Source organism: Oncorhynchus tshawytscha, linkage group LG10 (assembly GCF_018296145.1).
Source record: "Oncorhynchus tshawytscha isolate Ot180627B linkage group LG10, Otsh_v2.0, whole genome shotgun sequence".
Lineage (NCBI taxonomy): Eukaryota > Metazoa > Chordata > Actinopteri > Salmoniformes > Salmonidae > Oncorhynchus > Oncorhynchus tshawytscha.
In genome coordinates this window covers 29,254,888-29,272,887 of record NC_056438.1, presented here as the reverse complement: position 1 = coordinate 29,272,887, position 18,000 = coordinate 29,254,888, and the positions used below count along the sequence as shown (strand labels likewise).

General features: G+C 45.3%; 2 protein-coding genes across 5 annotated transcripts in view; both read right to left on the bottom strand.

Annotated features, from left to right (window-relative positions):
- Positions 1 to 2,018, bottom strand: part of LOC112260078 (metastasis-associated protein MTA2) — a 32,822-nt gene extending 30,804 nt beyond the window's left edge. The window contains exon 1 of one of the 2 annotated variants that reach the window (XM_024434899.2): positions 1,565 to 2,018. In XM_024434899.2, the coding sequence (XP_024290667.1) occupies positions 1,565 to 1,592 (28 nt within the window). In that variant the 5' untranslated portion in view covers positions 1,593 to 2,018. The remainder of the gene's footprint in view (positions 1 to 1,564) is intronic. The other variant, XM_024434900.2, reaches the window with a different exon arrangement.
- A 389-nt stretch (positions 2,019 to 2,407) lies between these two features.
- eml3 (EMAP like 3) overlaps positions 2,408 to 18,000 on the bottom strand; it is a 31,499-nt gene continuing 15,906 nt past the window's right edge. For 2 of the 3 annotated variants that reach the window (XM_042328465.1, XM_042328466.1), the window contains 22 exons: positions 17,762 to 17,876; positions 17,017 to 17,523; positions 15,256 to 15,372; positions 14,936 to 14,964; positions 12,819 to 12,848; positions 12,396 to 12,516; positions 11,882 to 12,031; positions 11,625 to 11,694; positions 11,417 to 11,527; positions 8,287 to 8,382; positions 7,074 to 7,208; positions 6,595 to 6,733; positions 6,074 to 6,225; positions 5,820 to 5,945; positions 5,377 to 5,508; positions 4,844 to 4,911; positions 4,520 to 4,608; positions 4,292 to 4,389; positions 4,025 to 4,112; positions 3,789 to 3,887; positions 3,550 to 3,680; positions 2,408 to 3,446 (listed from right to left, as the gene is read on the bottom strand). In XM_042328465.1, the coding sequence (XP_042184399.1) occupies positions 3,246 to 3,446; positions 3,550 to 3,680; positions 3,789 to 3,887; positions 4,025 to 4,112; positions 4,292 to 4,389; positions 4,520 to 4,608; positions 4,844 to 4,911; positions 5,377 to 5,508; positions 5,820 to 5,945; positions 6,074 to 6,225; positions 6,595 to 6,733; positions 7,074 to 7,208; positions 8,287 to 8,382; positions 11,417 to 11,527; positions 11,625 to 11,694; positions 11,882 to 12,031; positions 12,396 to 12,516; positions 12,819 to 12,848; positions 14,936 to 14,964; positions 15,256 to 15,372; positions 17,017 to 17,523; positions 17,762 to 17,876 (2,804 nt within the window). In that variant the 3' untranslated portion in view covers positions 2,408 to 3,245. The remainder of the gene's footprint in view (positions 3,447 to 3,549; positions 3,681 to 3,788; positions 3,888 to 4,024; positions 4,113 to 4,291; positions 4,390 to 4,519; positions 4,609 to 4,843; positions 4,912 to 5,376; positions 5,509 to 5,819; positions 5,946 to 6,073; positions 6,226 to 6,594; positions 6,734 to 7,073; positions 7,209 to 8,286; positions 8,383 to 11,416; positions 11,528 to 11,624; positions 11,695 to 11,881; positions 12,032 to 12,395; positions 12,517 to 12,818; positions 12,849 to 14,935; positions 14,965 to 15,255; positions 15,373 to 17,016; positions 17,524 to 17,761; positions 17,877 to 18,000) is intronic. The other variant, XM_042328467.1, reaches the window with a different exon arrangement.

Below are 18,000 nucleotides of genomic sequence, written 5' to 3'. Positions count from 1 at the left end.
AAGCAGGCCTTGCAGACAGACAGGCCGGAAGACACTACCATCTGTGGGGCAGTGCCATCTCGGGCACAGTCTCAAGGCCAAGATGACCGAGGGGGGAGGGGCTCTACAGTGAGACCATTTTACTGGTATAAGCACCTAAATATTTTGCAGTGCAACTTCAAATTTTTATTTAGGAGCACCAGTGCACCTTGAAAAATTACAGATTCTATTACCTCGAATATTTTTCAACTTGTAAAAAAAAGTCAGCATAGAACACTGTGGGTGGGGGGGAATTAAAAGGCTGAAATGCCAAACTGAAATTGTCATGTTAGTAGAGGTGAAATCAATGACTGCATAATCCTGCAACTAAAACAATGACATGGAAGAAATAATAGTCTCAGCAGTGTCATGTCTTTCAGACAGTCAGTAGTTAAATCCATCTATGCTGTTGCCTGTAAAACAGCCCAACTCAACATCAACATATATTGCAAGACGTCTGTATATGTCTTTATCAATTATGTAGAATTCAATGCCTGCTGTAGGCTATATTGTTCAAGTTATATTATGCACAGAAAGCAGACAGCACGGTTTAATCAACGTGACCTAAATACAGACGCTCTTGTTGAAACCTTACACATCGATAAAATAGCCAGAACGTATGGCTATATTTCACAGACACAGTAACTGTGCATCCACCAAAACACTGACTCGAGCCAAGACATGAAAGGGAACGTGAATTACAACATCGTTGCACCAACCAAGTCAAGATCACTGATGTTGATCATCTTTCTCACCACCAATAATAGTATCGCATATCATTGCAATGTTGATGATCAAATTAAGCAGTCTACCCTAGGGATTGAGGAGCCGGCTTAACTCTGGCCATTTTGCGACCTAACGCAACGCACGTTTACCGGCTTTTTTAACATGCAGACCTCAGTGTTGTTATTTTGCTAAATGCACTATATTGACCTTGGCAGCTAAACAATGCAGCTAAATGGTAAATGATAGTAACTACAAAATATGTTACAAATTGCAGAGTAGTTTGAAGTGTAACAATACGTCTTCCCCAACGATAATACATTTCCTTGCCGTGCATGCTAACGTTAATTTACGCTAACTACGTAGCTAGCAAGCTGATTTGCGAGTTAAAAATATACAGCTAGCTAGCTAGATAACATAGGTAGCCTGACTGTAAAAAGGTTGCTGGTCAAACCATGTTTGACTCAAGTTAACTTGCCGGGTTCAGCCAATGACATAAATCATTGGTTTCAACAAAGCAATTAGCGGCAGGCTATATATAAAAACTTGGTTGACTATACTACACTACAAGTGGACTAACTAGTCGTAAAATACAACTGACGTTAGGTCGATAGCCAACGAACGCGTTCTAATTGAACACGTCTCGCTATTAAGTTAGCTAGCACTAGCCTGCTAACTTGGTGGCCAGCATTCGCGGAAATAACAACCGTTCGCTAGATAGCTAGCGAATGCAAATCAGCCAGCTAATTACCCTAGCATAGCTAGCTAACATTCACCGTGAGGGCTCCTCAAAATAAAATAAAAAAATAAAAAAAATACTTACCTCCCACTCGGTACATGTTGGCCGCCATTCTCTCGTTACCCCCAACAAAACACTGTCCAAAGGGATTCCCCTCCTGCGTTAAAAATGTCGATCTGGAGCTATTTTATCACTGCATTTATTAGAGACCTCACCCGCCGCGAAACAAAGCCGGGACCCGGCACAGTAGCCAAGCTCTGGCGGGTAAAAGTTTAAAGTTTCCGTTGCAATGTTTCGGGGTTCCAAAATGCGTCTTTTGTTTCAGTCCGATAACGACCTCCCTCTTCCACACTCACTCACGCATTCACACTTGCAGGCAGGCATGCATACACAGCCCTTGATAGCTAGCCTGTCTCTTACTCCACTCTTCCTCCCATCCTCAGCTCCCAGCTTCATCCTCCTCTTCTTCACCTCCGCTCAGTTTGCACACACACACACACACACACTGCTCCCCCTCGTTTGTAAACGTCATCTCCGGAAAATGTAACTTCGAATCGGAAAACTCCGGCTACATATTACACACACACACAATTCTCAGCAAGACAGAGTTGCTCCAACCATCACCAACACCAACATTATTGTGTCAGCCCATATATATAATTAAAGTAGTACTGAAGGCAGATAATCTGATTCGCATATTTCGCATGAAGAGTATGCAGATGGGCACTTTGATGAGAAACAGCCTTCCATCAGACTTCCTCTAAAATCTACATTGATGCAGTAAGCAAAATGACAACTCAAAGGTCATAATTTGAACAACACTCCCCTCTAGCGTTCATTTCGATAGCATACAGTTTTTAGCGCTACAGTGTAACTGGAAATGCACGCATGCTTTTATAATGAAGGATGCTATGAATTCATAAGCACTAGTTTGTCATAGTTTATTGATCGAAATATCTGGAGACAAAGAAAACCACGACCCATTCAAAAGTACTTTTAAATAAACATAGAAGAAATCCAATACAAAAGCAAAGTGTACAATGAAGGTAAACATTTCGGAATTTGACTAATACTCAGGAGATTAGTTTAAACTACAATGAGTAAAGCAAATATTTTTGTTATTCAATTCTAAGGCACTTGAGTGATTGTCAACATGTAGCAAAATGCTAAATTTGTCAGAAGCACATAAAAAGTTCAATAGTCATAGATCGCAACAGCACAAGATATGTATGATTTTATATGACATTTATGAGAAGACAATAACCATAAAACACCACTAGGGTAAGTTGGCATGGTAAACAATTTAGTAAACAAAATAGGATATTTTGGAATGTTTTCAACAATTGATCCCTTTGTCGTCAATTAATGATGGCAGTCCCAACAGTCAGTTGTTAACAGTTTGACCTTTTCAATTGCATCAATCTAGGAAATTCACAAAGATGCAACAGCATTTCACTCATTCTGAGGAGTAAATTGTGCCCAGATGTATTAAATGTTTTCATTACGTCATGTGTGGCTCATATCTGCATTACAAAACTCCATTGTGTTTGAACAGAGAATCCTGTGGACATCAGGTATGTGATTCCTAAACCTGCTTTGATTTAAAAGCCAGACACAAACACTACGCCACAGGTCCAGAAGCCACTCTCTCTCTACGTTGCTCCCTCCCTCTCTCTCTGTAAACGTTCTCTCCCCTTTGTCTCTCTATCAGCCTCTCTCTGATTCTCTCAGTCTCGGTCTTTCTCTCCATGTCTCCTTCTCTCCCTTAAGGTTCTGGGGAGCTGGTTGAGGTGGAAGAGGAGGAGTGTAGGCGGTCTCCACCGCTGTCCCCCGTCCCTCCTCTCTTGACCCGCCACTGGAGGATACAGGTGTCCTTGCCGCCCATGGAGAGCACGTGACTGTCACAGTGGGTGAAGCGCACGTTGGTCACGTGACTGCCATGGCCCTCATAGCTGTGGTTTGGAGCCTGATGGGTCAAATAAGACATTTGATATGTGGTGAGCTGTCTGGTGGAAGGAGTAAAAATGATTGAAATCAATTGAAAAATGTGGCACTGAATTATTACTGACTTTGGGTTTTGGGCAGGGGTACTGGAAGAGGTGGACTTTACAGAAGTCGTCGGCCACCGCCACCATTCTCTCATTGTGGGAGCGACAGAGGGCGTTGATGTCTGTACCGTCTGAACCCTCCAACCACACACCTGTGGGACGACACACAATAACACACAACACGTCAGCCCCTCAGCCACAGGTAACGGATTGAGTGATATTGAGAGGCTTGTGATAGTTTGAATGCTGGTTCTTCTCACCCATGACATGGAAGCCCAGTACGCAGGTGTAGGACGCCCATTCTCTGTCTTTGCTCTCATAGCGGTTCCTCAACAGTTTGCAGCCTCCAGCGATGTCCCCTGTTTGAGTAAAATAGTCCTTAGGATAATTGACTTAGGGGATATTAGACATGTTGTCATATAAAAAAATATACACGTGTTCAAATGAGACACAAATGCACAAATAAAAAAATGTAGATGTTTGCACAGTCACTCACAGTAAAGGATTTCGTAATCGCCTGAGTTAGACATAATGTACTTCCCGTCTTTTGACCAATCAAGGTGAGTGATGAAGCTGGAGTGACCCTAAATGTGACAGACATGACAAAGTGACACAACGCCCAAACACCGTGACAAATATGTCCCGCGTCTGACTGAACAACAGGGCCACTGTGCTCCAAACTGTAACCCACAATGGATCATTCATTCATGACATAAATAATCCACAACCATCCGCAACATCCCCGGACGGCACTGCAACTTACGTTACACTTTCCGTAGCGGGAGTAGCGCCGTCCACTCTCTGTGACGTTATAGATGTAGATGAAGTTGTCATGGGAACCCACGGCCAGGAAGCTACCATCTGAAAGGGTAGAGATATAGAGATAAATACAAACAGCAGAGGTCAAACCTAGTGGTGAGTCAGCACGTATTGCTGAAGCATGGTTGACGTTCGCTCCATTGTGACACACTGAAGGAGCTTGACCTCTGACCTGTTGAGTATCTCATTACGGACAGCTGTTCATTCCCGTCGGTGTAGTCTGAGACTATGTCTTTGGTCTGCAGGTCAAGGACCAGCCACCTGTTACAGGGAGAGAGAGGAACACAACCAGTGTGAAGGTTTGATCCTCCAGGCAAACGAGTCTGCTTTATCGTCCCGGAGTTTGGGCTAAATATCTAGCGTCGACATCGTGACAAACAGGAACGCATCGACACTGATTAACGCAGTAGATTAGCTGATAACGAATGAAATACTTCTATTGCCTGCTCTCGTCTTCGCGTTTGATGCGGTTGTATTTCAGAGTGGGGTGTCTCACCTGCCTGTGCTGAGCCCAACAGACACCACAGCCCCATTGGGACAGAAATCAGCACACAGTCCATACTCCTGAAAAATATGAGGATAAGTATTTAAGAATATGTTTCACCGTGTGTGTGTGTGTGTGTGTGTGTGTGTGTAGGTGTGTGTGTAGGTGTGTGTGTAGGTGTGTGTGTGTGTGTAGGTGTGTGTGTGTGTGTAGGTGTGTGTGTGTGTGTGCGTGTAGGTGTGTGTGTGTGTGTGGTGTGTGTGTGTGTGTGTGTAGGTGTGTGTAGGTGTGTGTGTGTGTGTGTAGGTGTGTGTGTGTGTGTGTGTGTAGGTGTGTGTGTGTAGGTGTGTGTGTGTGTGTGTGTGTGTGTGTGTGTGTGTAGGTGTGTGTGTGTGTGTAGGTGTGTGTGTGTGTGTAGGTGTGTGTGTGTGTGTGTGTGTGTGTGTGTGTGTGTAGGTGTGTGTGTGTGTGTGTGTAGTGTGTGTGTGTGTGTGTGTGTGTGTGTGTGTGTGTGTGTGTAGGTGTGTGCATTTATGCCCGCTCACCTCTAGCGTGGTGCACCAGTCCAGTTTGTGCTCCTCTGTGTTCCACACACACACCAGTCTGTCATGTCCACAGGTGAGGAAGACATCCTGGGAGGGGTGTGTGGCCAAGCCCCACATCTCATCCACATGGCCCTGCACGGAAGAAAGCAATACAAACTATCACACACACGCTGGCTTAAGGTTTCTATCCTCTAAGCCTCAATGTTCACTCCTCGACACTGATTGGACTGGAGTAAGACAAGGGTCAAACTACTGGAGGTGTCAACCATGGATACAACAATCTAATGCTTTTAAATCCACAACGGGGAGTGAGAAAGTGCGCTGTGCACGTCGGGGAGACGTGTAGGGAATCGGAACGCAGAACATGTGCAGACCAGGTGTGTAACCGCAAACCATTCCACATATCACTCGACATATACTCCATCATGCTAATGTTTACATACCTGTACTATGGCCACAAAGCCATCAGAGAAAGTGCCCCTCAGGATGGCATTTCGGGTGGTACCAACCAACAACTCTTCCCCGTCTACATCCGCAATGCAACGGACCGCCCCAAACTTTTCTGGAATCTATAACAAATACATAAAACGTAGGTATTATTCTGAAATAATACATAAATAGCCAAAAAAGGGGTTGTAACGCGCTCAGTTTGGTTATTAAGAGCGACAATGCACACACGCGCGCGCGCGTCTTTCACCTCACACTCTCTCTCGGGTGCAAGGTCAGCGCTCCAGCGGATGATCTTACGGTCTTTGCCCCCGCCGCTGAGGAGAGCACCCCCCTGCAGCATACACAGAGTAAACACACTGCCGTCGTGGGCCCGCGTCTGCCGCATGATCTGGAATGTCTCTGCAAAAGGAGGAAGTGAGAAGATGACTTTGTCTATTGTCACAAGCCCTGCGATAGACGAGCGTCCTGTCCAGGGGGTGTAACTTATACATCATGCTGCCTCACTCTACAGAAACAGGAGATGGGCTCCTGCTCCTATGAGCCGTTCCAGGTCACACAAGCCAAGGCTACTTACTTACTATTGTCACAGGTCTCACACATTTGGAGAGCAAGGGGAAAAAAATAGTCACAGCTATGGAGTCTGGTAGCATTGTTGGTTGAGGAGGTACTAAATCAAATGAAATGATATTTTGTCCATTTAAAAAAAAAAAAATGTATTACATTTATTTCACATGGAGAACCTAGTCGTAATTTGGAACAGACAGTTACCTTTGGCCCCTTTCCCCAGTGTCTTGACGTCGCCGGGTGATTTGCCCCATGTCAGGATGTTCCCCTCTGAGTCCCCAGTCAGCACGTCTCCCGTCAGGCTGAACACAAAGCACTGGATGAACTTGGGCTTCTTGTATTTCTAAAAGAGAAGAGCGAGGAAACATCAAACAAGTTTGAATGACTATATTTATTGGGATCTTTTGTATTTCTGACAGTAGATAAAGACAAACATTTATGCAACAAAAGAGTTTGAATGACTATATGTAGTGGAGGTGGTTCAGTGATAAATAGCCTTGCCTGAGCCCTGCAGACTAGTCTAGGCTTTAGCTCAGTGGGCTATAATAGTCTTTCTTGAGGCATTCAAATAAGCCGGGTTTGATATACCCAGTAGGTCATATTTACAGGGTGCTGTTAACCTTTTGACAATGTGAAAAAGGCTGTCAATGTACTTGTAGGGGCTTATAATGGATTACACTCACCCCAAAGATGCCCTGTTTCTTGGTGAGTGAGCCAGCACTTAGCGTCCAGAAGTAGACGTGAGACTTCCCACAGGTGATGATGTTGGTGCTGTCGTTGGGGTTGAACTCTACTGTAAACACTGCCTCGTTGGTGCTCTGGATGAACACACACCAGGAGAAGAGTTCAAGTCGTGAAATAATTGATTCAAATGCTAAATATCAATTGAAACTGTGAATCCCAATATCTCAGAACTGCATTTCTATGATGTTGCCACCCTTGGAATTAACTTGAGGATAATGTTGTATAAGAGGGTATAATGCCCAACACTCCTGCACCAAAGTCTCAATGGGCAGCAGCTGCACTATATGGAAAAAAAGCATTGAACTATTACATTACAGTCCAGTGGGGGATGGGCATATGTTATACTGTACATTGAACCAACTGCTATATTTATGTGGGCTGCTACCCCCCCCCCGCCCGCCCGCCCGCCCGACCATGTGACCACTCCCAATTTTTGCTGGAGATCCAAAACTGTACTCTTGAATCTATGGCACTCTCATGACAAATTATGCTTATGCAAAATCAATTTGGCGAATCATACATGTGTGCTACAAGAAACTGAGGACCAAAGACAGGAAATGAGCTCATATAAACACCCACCTAATATCCAAACCACCCACCAACACACACGTACAGTCACACACGCACGCACACACACACACAAATTCACTGTCTAAAATATTTACACAGTTGCCATGGCAACGTTGCTGAACTTACTCTCAGGGAAGTTGAGAAATTTGGGACAGAAGTCTGCGACAGAACGAGATGACGTGGACGCCATATTTTTTTCTTAATCTACGCAAACAGTCCTCTTTTTTCAGGCATCTACAGATTCGCACTCTAAGGAATGCTGGCTTTAAAGCCTACGCACGCAAATGACAGGCTTGGCTCCCAGCAAAGATACACTAGAGGCTTATTTCATGTACATGGGCAGGTTTGTTATAGCACAAGGAAGCAGATGTATACTGTAAATGATAATGATTATTACTATTTTACTGCAATAAACCTACTGTGCAATATGAATAGGACTCTCTATGAGTGTGTGTGTGTGTGTGTGTGTGTGTGTGTGTTCGTGTGTGCATGCATGTAGGTGCGTCCGTGCCTGTGTCCGTGCCTGTGTGCTTGCATGAATGCCAAGTGTGCATGAGTGTGTGTCTTGGTGCATTGCTTTACCTTAACCTCTGCGTGCTTGGTTCCTTTGGCGCAGTCCCACACAGACAGCATGTGTTCATTGGAGTCATCAATCACACAGAGGAAGGCTCCAGAGTCCTGCAAGCGGCGGAGACGTAAGTACGAGCGAGAGAAGGAACCAGTGAGGCCATATGGCAGATGGAGAGGTGATGCAGAGTCACAAGGACAGGGAAACGGAGATCAATAGCTACTGTGAAACCGTCTGAAGGGTCGCAAGTTCATTCCACTGAGGCTACCCATAGCAAAATATATGTACACATGACGGTAAGTCGCGTTGGATAAAAGCATCTGCTAAAACGGCATATGTATATCCTATATCTGAATGAATAAAATATTCTTATTAAATACTTTTTTCTTTACATAGTTGAATGTGCTGACAACAAATATCACGCAAAAATTATCAATGGAAATCAAATTTATCAACGCATGGAGGTCTGGATTTGGAATCACACTCAAAATTAAAGTGGAAAACCACACTACAGGCTGATCCAACTTTGATGTAATGTCCTTTAAACAAGTCAAAATGAGGCTCAGTAGTGTGTGTGGCCTCCACGTGCCTGTATGACCTCCCTACAACGCCTGGGCATGCTCCTGATGAGGTGGCGGATGGTCTCCTGAGGGATCTCCTCCCAGACCTGGACTAAAGCATCCGCCAACTCCTGGACAGTCTGTGGTGCAACGTGGCGTTGGTGGATGGAGCGAGACATGATGTCCCAGATGTGCTCAATTGGATTTAGGTCTGGGGAACGGGCGGGCCAGTCCATAGCATCAATGCCTTCCTCTTGCAGGAACTGCTGACACACTCCAGCCAAATGAGGTCTAGCATTGTCTTGCATTAGGAGAAACCCAGGGCCAACCGCACCAGTATATGGTCTCACAAGGGGTCTGAGGATCTCATCTCGGTACCTAATGGCAGTCAGGCTACCTCTGGCGAGCACATGGAGGGCTGTGCGGCCCCCCAAAGAAATGCCACCCCACACCATGACTGACCCACCGCCAAACCGGTCACGCTGGAGGATGTTGCAGGCAGCAGAACGTTCTCCACGGCGTCTCCAGACTCTGTCACATGTGCTCAGTGTGAACCTGCTTTCATCTGTGAAGAGCACAGGGCGCCAGTGGCGAATTTGCCAATCTTGGTGTTCTCTGGCAAATGCCAAACATCCTGCACGGTGTTGGGCTGTAAGCACAACCCCCACCTGTGGACGACGGGCCTACATACCACCCTCATGGAGTCTGTTCCTGACCATTTGAGCAGACACATGCACATTTGTGGCCTGCTGGAGGTCATTTTGCAGGGCTCTGGCAGTGCTGCTCCTGCTCCTCCTTGCACAAAGGTGGAGGTAGCGGTCCTGCTGCTGGGTTGTTGCCCTCCTACGGCCTCCTCCACGTCTCCTGATGTACTGGCCTGTCTCCTGGTAGCGCCTCCATGCTCTGGACACTACGCTGACAGACACAGCAAACCTTCTTGCCACAGCTCGCATTGATGTTCCATCCTGGATGAGCTGCACTACCTGAGCCACTTGTGTGGGTTGTAGACTCAGTCTCATGCTACCACTAGAGTGAAAGCACCGCCAGCATTCAAAAGTGACCAAAACATCAGCCAGGAAGCATAGGAACTGAGAAGTGGTCTGTGGTCACCACCCGCAGAACCACTCCTTTATTGGGGGTGTCTTGCTAATTGCCTATAATTTCCACCTGTTGTCTATTCCATTTGCACCACAGCATGTGAAATTTATTGTCAATCAGTGTTGCTTCCTAAGTGGACAGTTTGATTTCACAGAAGTGTGATTGACTTGGAGTTACATTGTGTTGTTTAAGTGTTCCCTTTATTTTTTTGAGCAGTATATATATATATATATATATATATATATATATAACTCAGCAAAAAAAAGAAAAACGTCCTCTCACTGTCAACTGCATCTATTTTCGGCAAACTTAACATGTGTAAATATTTGTATGAACATAACAAGACTCAACAACTGAGATATAAACTGGACAAGTTCCACAGACATGTGGAGGGGGGGGGGGTAAAAATCAAAAGTAACAGTCAGTATCTGGTGAGGCCACCAGCTGCATTAAGTACTGCAGTGCATCTCCTCCTTATGGACTGCACCAGATTTGACAGTTCTTGCTGTGATTTGTTACCCTACTCTTCCAGCAAGACACCTGCAAGTTCCCGAACATTTCTGGGGGGAATGGCCCTAGCCCTCATCCTCCAATCCAACAGGTCTCAGACATGCGCAAGGTCTTGGTGTAACGCTCATTCCTTCGACGATAAATGCGAATCCGACCATCACCCCTGGTGAGACAAAACCGCAACTCGTTAGTGAAGAGCACTTTTTGCCAGTCCTGTCTGGTCCAGCAAAGGTGGGTTGTTGCCGGTGATGTCTGGTGAGGACCTGCCTTACAACAGGCGTTCCAGGTGTGATGTTTGGATGTACCGATCCTGTGCAGGTGTTGTTAGACGTGGTCTGCCACTGCGAGGACGATCAGCTGTCCATCCTGTCTCCCTGTAGTACCGTCTTAGGCGTCTCACAGTACGGACAATTTATTTCCCTGGCCACATCTGCAGTCCTCATGCTTCCTTGCAGCATGCCTAAGTCACGTTCACGCATATGAGCAGGGACCCTGGACATCTTTCTTTTGGTGTTTTCAGAGTCAGTAGAAAGGCCTCTTTACTGTCATAAGTTTTTATAACTGTGACCTTAATTGCCTACCATCTGTAAGCGTTTAGTGTTTTAACGACCGTTCCAGAGGTGCATGTTCATTAATTGTTTATGGTTCATTGAACCATGAAGCACGGGAAACTATGTTTAAACCCTTTACAATGAAGATAGGGGAAGTTATTTTGATTTTTGCGAATGATCTTTGAAAGACAGGGTCCTGAAAAAGGGACGTTACTTTTTTGTTGTTGCTGAGTTTATCCATCTCTCTCAATGTAAGCCTGCATTGGTTGTTTGTGAGTGTTGCATGGAGATTTAGCGTCAGGAGTTCTTCAAAAGCCTTCGTGAGTTGACAAAGGACAAGGTACTTAAACATATAGACCCGTTATACTCAGTCACATCTAGTGTGTGGGAGGAAGGGTGTTTTGTAGTAAAGGATGATCACTTACAGCAAAGGAGAAGGCTACAGATCCTACACCTCGCTCAAACGTGCCCAGTCCTATCTGTTGTAGGGTGATCAGTGTGGAGGAATCCCATATGTGGACATAAGGCTGCAGGGGCTGAGAGACACAATTAGACGCATAGGACTTGATGATAAGTGTGACCATTTACAGTACATAGATTTAGTAAACATTTTTCATTCATAAATTGCCTCACCTTGCCATCCTTATCCACCCCAGCCGTCTGTCCCGACGCCACCCGCACCTTGTCTGGATGGATGGTTAGACTGAAGGACAGACAAATTGTGATTTTTTACACAGCATCACTTTCTTTTCACTTGACAATCAATTCTCACATTTTGCTTGCTCAACAACAATTTGTGTTGATTTTGTACAGTTTGTTGTATTTTGTACACATGACAAACAAACTTGAATTATGATATGAGAGGTCATGGTTCAACGTGAGCCACTCACCAGCGAACACAGTCTGTGTGTTTGCTGTAGTGGCGTTGAGTGCGGTTGTTGATGTGGTACAGCACCACCACACACGCGATGAAGTATACTGCCTCCCCCGACGCCAGCAGGTACAGGTTGGCTCGACAGTCGCGCCCCCGGTAACCGTAACTATGCGGCTCCAGTCAAGGTGACATCACTGAAATGTCTCATTGGCTGATCAGTCTAAATCATTAATTCAGCCTAAAGCAATTTCACCCACAGCTACACCCATAATAATTGTTGATTTATGGATGACACAACTTCCACTGACCTGAGGAGCGGATGGCTTGGCTCATGGACATTAGGGAATTTACATACATTTCTCTATCTGACTCATGGGCAAAATGGACTTAATGGCTTTCATCCAATAAACTTTGTACTATAGGATATCAAATATTCTAAACAACCATGACTGGGATTTAAAAACACACAGTATGTTGCTATATCAAAGCCCTATTGGTCGTGACTTGTGGGAGGGACTTAGGAAGGATACACCCAATCGAGTTCCAGTTTCTCTACAGGTGGCTCCATCCTCAGGTCATCGTAGTTCTGGATGTTGGAGGGGACGTACATGGTGATTGGTCGGCCGCGGATGAACATCTTGATTGATTGACCTGTCAGCCAATGACAGATGAAGAAACATGTATGACAAGACTGGACCATGGATACATATTTGTACATCTCCAATTGCTACCATGATTCAATATGAACTTTCGCAAACCTATCCTCAACCAAAGCCCTGGTGATGCTACAATATCTACACCACAAATCACATTTAGATCCTAATTCATTCAATAATGTTAAGTCAACAGTGCAGTGCCATTAACCTGTATGAATCCCAAGCCCAAGTCTCAGACCTGCGTGTAGTTGAATGACATAACTGTTAACACATAACATCCCCTATGATGTCTCGTACCTTGGGTTCCTCGTCTCGATCCGGGAGAACCTATGAGAGGAGAGGAAGAGACAAATAAACACAGGGATCCGAGCAGAACTAAAATCACAGCTGATTGCAGCAGAGCAGATCCTGCTCTGACATTACGGATCCACTGGGACCAGTTTCAGAGCCGCTCGAATGTGATCTATGAGCAAACCAGTGGGGAGGTTTTCCAACATCAGGCGGTCACCTAAACCAGTGGTTCCCAAACTGTGGGACGCGTAATTGTTGGTCAAATCCCAAAAAATAAACATCAGAGCCTGACAAAATGTTCGACAGAGAACATAACATACTGTTTTAGGGAGGTGGAAGAAGAGGGATTGTCTGAGTCGTGTCCTAGCTTAAAGAATCCTGTGTATACATTATAGCTCAATAACCAGGTGAATCTCCTCTCGAAACGGACTGCAATCTGGGACCAATAACGTCTCACACTCCAATTTAAAAAGGTTGGGGAGTGGAGAGGTTGTTGTTTTTGTTTTTTTACACGTGTTGTGGAAGGTTCTGGTTTGGGATGTTTCTGGTGAGAAAAGGGGCTTGACCCATCTGCATGTCTCACTATGAAAAGGTTGTTAGTTGTTAAAACTAAAAAAAGGCAGGGCCCACGCCACAGGTTGAAGGAGCATGGGAGGGAAAGTCGGTACAGTTGAACTACTGTAAGTTATTATCTAGCTCTTTTATTAGTCATTGGTGACACTACATGGAATTTTCCCATAGGCCTGCTTCATACTGTTCCTGGACCCCGTCGAATCAAATCAATGACAGATTTTGATTGGTTTAAAATGTAGAGGTATTTCCACACTCTTGCCATTCACATTTCCAAGTATGGACATTCAGTTAGGATATAGTGAGTTCAAATGTTTTTTTAAAGACCTGGTTACACTTTTTACAACCCTCTCACGATGCAGAAGAGTCAGTTGCAGAAATGACCTAACTCGTGTTGAATTCAGGCAGACCTGTCCCGGGCCAGCTCGGAGAGACAGTGAAAAAAACGGGAATATATCTAGCCCTGGCAAGCTCACAGAAAGAGAAAAAATAAATCAATATATTTTTTTGAAAACTGTCCTTCTCGGGTAAAACAGTCATCCATCATCCCGTCAGGAGTCCCGGAGTGCTGCGGCAGCATGGTTAACCACAATGGATGGCTTTCCAGGGAGAGTCCAATGGGAGCGTCCCAACCCAGAACGGAGTGGCGGGGCACTAAAACAGACACTCTGTGTTTAACATCAGGAATGGCTGCCGCGCTGCCTCATTAACACGCAAGTGTAAAAAAAGTTTCTCTGTGATCACGGTATGATGAGGGATATTTCTGACCAGGCTTATTTTAGTTTGTGGCAGAGGGATGGACTGTGGTGGACTCTGAGTGACCTTTGAGCCTAGAGACGACTAGAGGATGGATGCAACGTCCAGTGGCCAGTCACTTTTTACGACTGTCATTATTATAATGTGTAGAGTATTAGTAGTAGTAATATTGTTCTTGTTGTAGTTGCAGTACGCTCCTAGTATATACAGACATAAGCTCTTTTAAGGCTCACTCCATGCACCCTTTGTCTAGTAGAAACCCCTTGTCTTGTGGCTCACTGATCAAATTTACAGACTATTATGCTAATCGGACGGGCGCATCAAACCGATTTTCCGCCAATTGAATCCCCATTAGGTCCAACTGGTAAAAACACAGAAACAATCAAAGAGGGAATGTCCTCTTAACTCGCTCTGGTTTAGGAATGAGTCCCCATTATAAAGCTAAACCAGACTTCAAGCCAACGCTCATAAAAGCTACCATCTTTGACATCTAGTATGCAGTTTCGTGTCCCCAACTAAAGAATGGGAAGTTAACACACCAAAAATGAGATAGGCTGAAAGGCTATAACTATGTTTAATCATTTACAGGCCCCCTAAATGGGAGGCTATAGACACATTTAATAATAGGAAGAGTAAAACACAGGTTAGCTGGAGCTGTTATGTACGTATGGGCTATTCATCCTATCCAGATCTGGCCTGCAGTCTGTCTGTGAGTCATTTAAGCCAATATAGAGACTATGGTTGGATAATACTTTGTAGAGAGTCTGGAGAGAGTAGTGTTGTTGGATATACATGACCTGCACTGGCGATGAGATCTTTGGTCCGGCTGTGAGAAAAGAAAAACAACCGTAACTGTTAAGACATTATATCCAAGAGACTCTTTCAAGACACTTGGACCAACCGTTATATTATACAGTCTTTGGGCCCAGCTTACGCAACTTGGGAAATCCTAAGACTTTTCAAAAGGAAAGGAATTTTATTATACTAGAATAAAGGGCACTTGTTTTCCAATGAGTGACTATTTAGTGAAATATGTTTCTGCGGCCGTAGGAAAATGAGATGTGGCGATGAGTTTGAAAGCGGATCTTGCCGATGGATCAGATGGGCCTTCTCTCACCTCTCCAGACTGGGGGATCGGGTGAGGAGGTTGGCAGAAGAAGCTGCCTTTTTGTCCAACCGCTTCTTGGTCTTCTCCTGGGGGTCCTTTGCCAGTTTCTCACTGTTCCTGCGAACTCTGGACAATGAGGATAGGGAGTCTGTGTAAGAGGATTTATGTGCAGGGTTTGAGACAGACAACCACACTTGAGAACACAAACACATACTTGCGCAGAGACATGCACACACACGCGCTCAGATGAACTATAAATGTGTGTGTTTCAACGTGTATTCTGTGTTTTCTGTGTATTCTATGACGGGACAGAATTTTCCTGTAAGCCACAACCATTTTCCTGACGATGTGCTCAATAATCAGAGGAAATTGCCCTCGTCATGTGACAGGGATGTTCGAGGTATGTAACAGGAAGTAGAACTAGGAAGTGAAACCCAGCTGACTCCCTTCCCCTGAAGCCTGTGGCTCCTACTGATTATACACACACTAGGTACATTATGTAGACAGCATTTGTGTCTAAGTATGTCATGTAACTGAATAGCCCAGTTCATATTAATGGTTTGGATCTGGATAAAAGTACTTCATAACTTAAGACTTCCTATCCATAGCACCGGTGGCTCTCATGGTGTGGCATGATAGAGCTACCTAAAACATATGCTATCAATCAGCAATAGGCCTCTTCCAAGTCATAACTAGCAAACAAAACATCAACACACACACAGAACACAAATCAGAGGAATAATGTAGCAATTATTTTGTGATTATGGAGCGGCATGCAGCAACAACAACAACAAAAAAAATCTACCAATGAAAAGCCCCCATTGAAATGTCCACATGCGGGAAATCATGCGGAATCAATCCATGCTTGAAGGAGAAGAACTTTGTTAAAGGGTGACGCTCAGGTTTGATCATCAGGTTAGTGTGGATTCATGAACACAACCCCAGTGTTATTGTTACACCGTGTGAACTACTCAACGTGTTTAACGGCAAACCCCAGTTGTTCTGAACGCAACCCCAGTGTTATTGTTACACCGTGTGAATTACTCAACGTGTGTTTAACGGCAAACCCCAGTTGTTCTGAACGCAACCCTTAACATTGATCTTATCTGTAGGGCATGGAGTTTAACTATGGTCCACAGTTTTTCCTGATCAGATCATATTGACGGGAGAATTTCTTTTTTTAAATAAACTCTGGCCACTACTCATCTGACACGCATAACTAGGCTACCACTCCTTTGGGCTAAGATCAAGTTTTGTTCTAGACATAACTAGACTGCGCGGCTGCTGCTTGGACAACGCGGCCATTTTGAAACGCTGTATTCTAGATCCCCACATCAAAGAGGTGTTGACATGGCCCCCCCAGCTTATCCCAGCATTCACTGCTATTGTATACACAGGGCTGAGCCGCATGACCCTTAACACCTTTTCCACTGCGCTTGATTCGGTGTGTGTGTGTGTTGCCTCTCAAGGACGTGTCACTCAGCATACGATGAGCGCTGTCATTATGAGGACACAGAGCCTTATGTTCCCAATCACCCTTATTTAGCCCCCGGCTCAAACACATGGAAAAATAACACAGCAGCCGGATCCATCGGGAGAGAGAACGTAATGTATACTCCCCAGTCAACAGTCTACCGCAAACTGATTCATAGATTAGAGTTTTGACACTGGGGGTCTGTAGAAACGCAAGCATAGAGAATAGGAGATTTATCCCCAAAAGCCATGCAATCAGGCAGGAATAGAGAAGAGGAGAAGGAGACGATAACGCACAAGGGTTTATTCTGGCCCTCCAGGATAGTGGAGAGAGGTCCGCTCCGGGGGCTGGGGGGCAGGTCCTTAGGGGGGACTGGGGACCCCGAGATTGGGGTCTGGCGGGCTGAACTCAGGCTCTCTGTGGAGCCATTGGGGTCCTGGAGGTCCTCTCTCTGGAGGCTCCTGATGGTGGTGGGGTGGATGGGCTCCTCTACAGAAGACGTCCTGCTCAGGTCCTTTTCCTTCTCCACTTCCTCATCCTCCTCTTCAAGCCCCTGGGTGCGGTGCAGCTTGGCCTGGGACCCCTCAGTCAGAGAGATACCCTTGGGGAGGGCATCTTCCAGGGAGAGGCTCTGGATGTCACTGGTGAGAGCCAGGGAGACTCCGTCTAGCCCCTGGTCCTGCCCCAGCGGGGTGAGCTCTGTTTGGGTAGCCCGATCATATGTAGGGGCCTTACACATAGGGGCTAGGGATCCATTGTCCCCATAGTGACCATTCTCACCTTCAATGTTGTTTCCCACTTGGCTAGAGACACACACAGTGTAGAGTTGAGATCAACAAGTAGAAAACATCATACAATATCAAAATGAACCCAATAAGACTTTACCATTCAAGTTGACAGCTAGAAATCCACATTCTGGTCACTAAGTCCAATGTTTTGACTGAACAAACGATGCCCTATTTACACACGTTGATAATCTAAGAGCACTATCTTTATATAGGTCTCTCCTACCCACACAGTCCCTCTGTGCTGGTACAGTACCTGGTGGCAGGGTGGCGGGTGCCGTCCAGGGCCGAGCTGGACGACAGTTTACGGGAGCTGGAGAAACCATCAGAGCAGAAGACTTGGTTCAGGACACGGGCCGCTGCAGGGTTCACTGAGGTCACATACAATAAGACACAATCACACACATTGAGGATGGACATGGCATTGAAGCACAAGACAATGGTCATAGGGATGGGATAACATTCTATTTTATTAGATTCTATGAGATTGGCTTC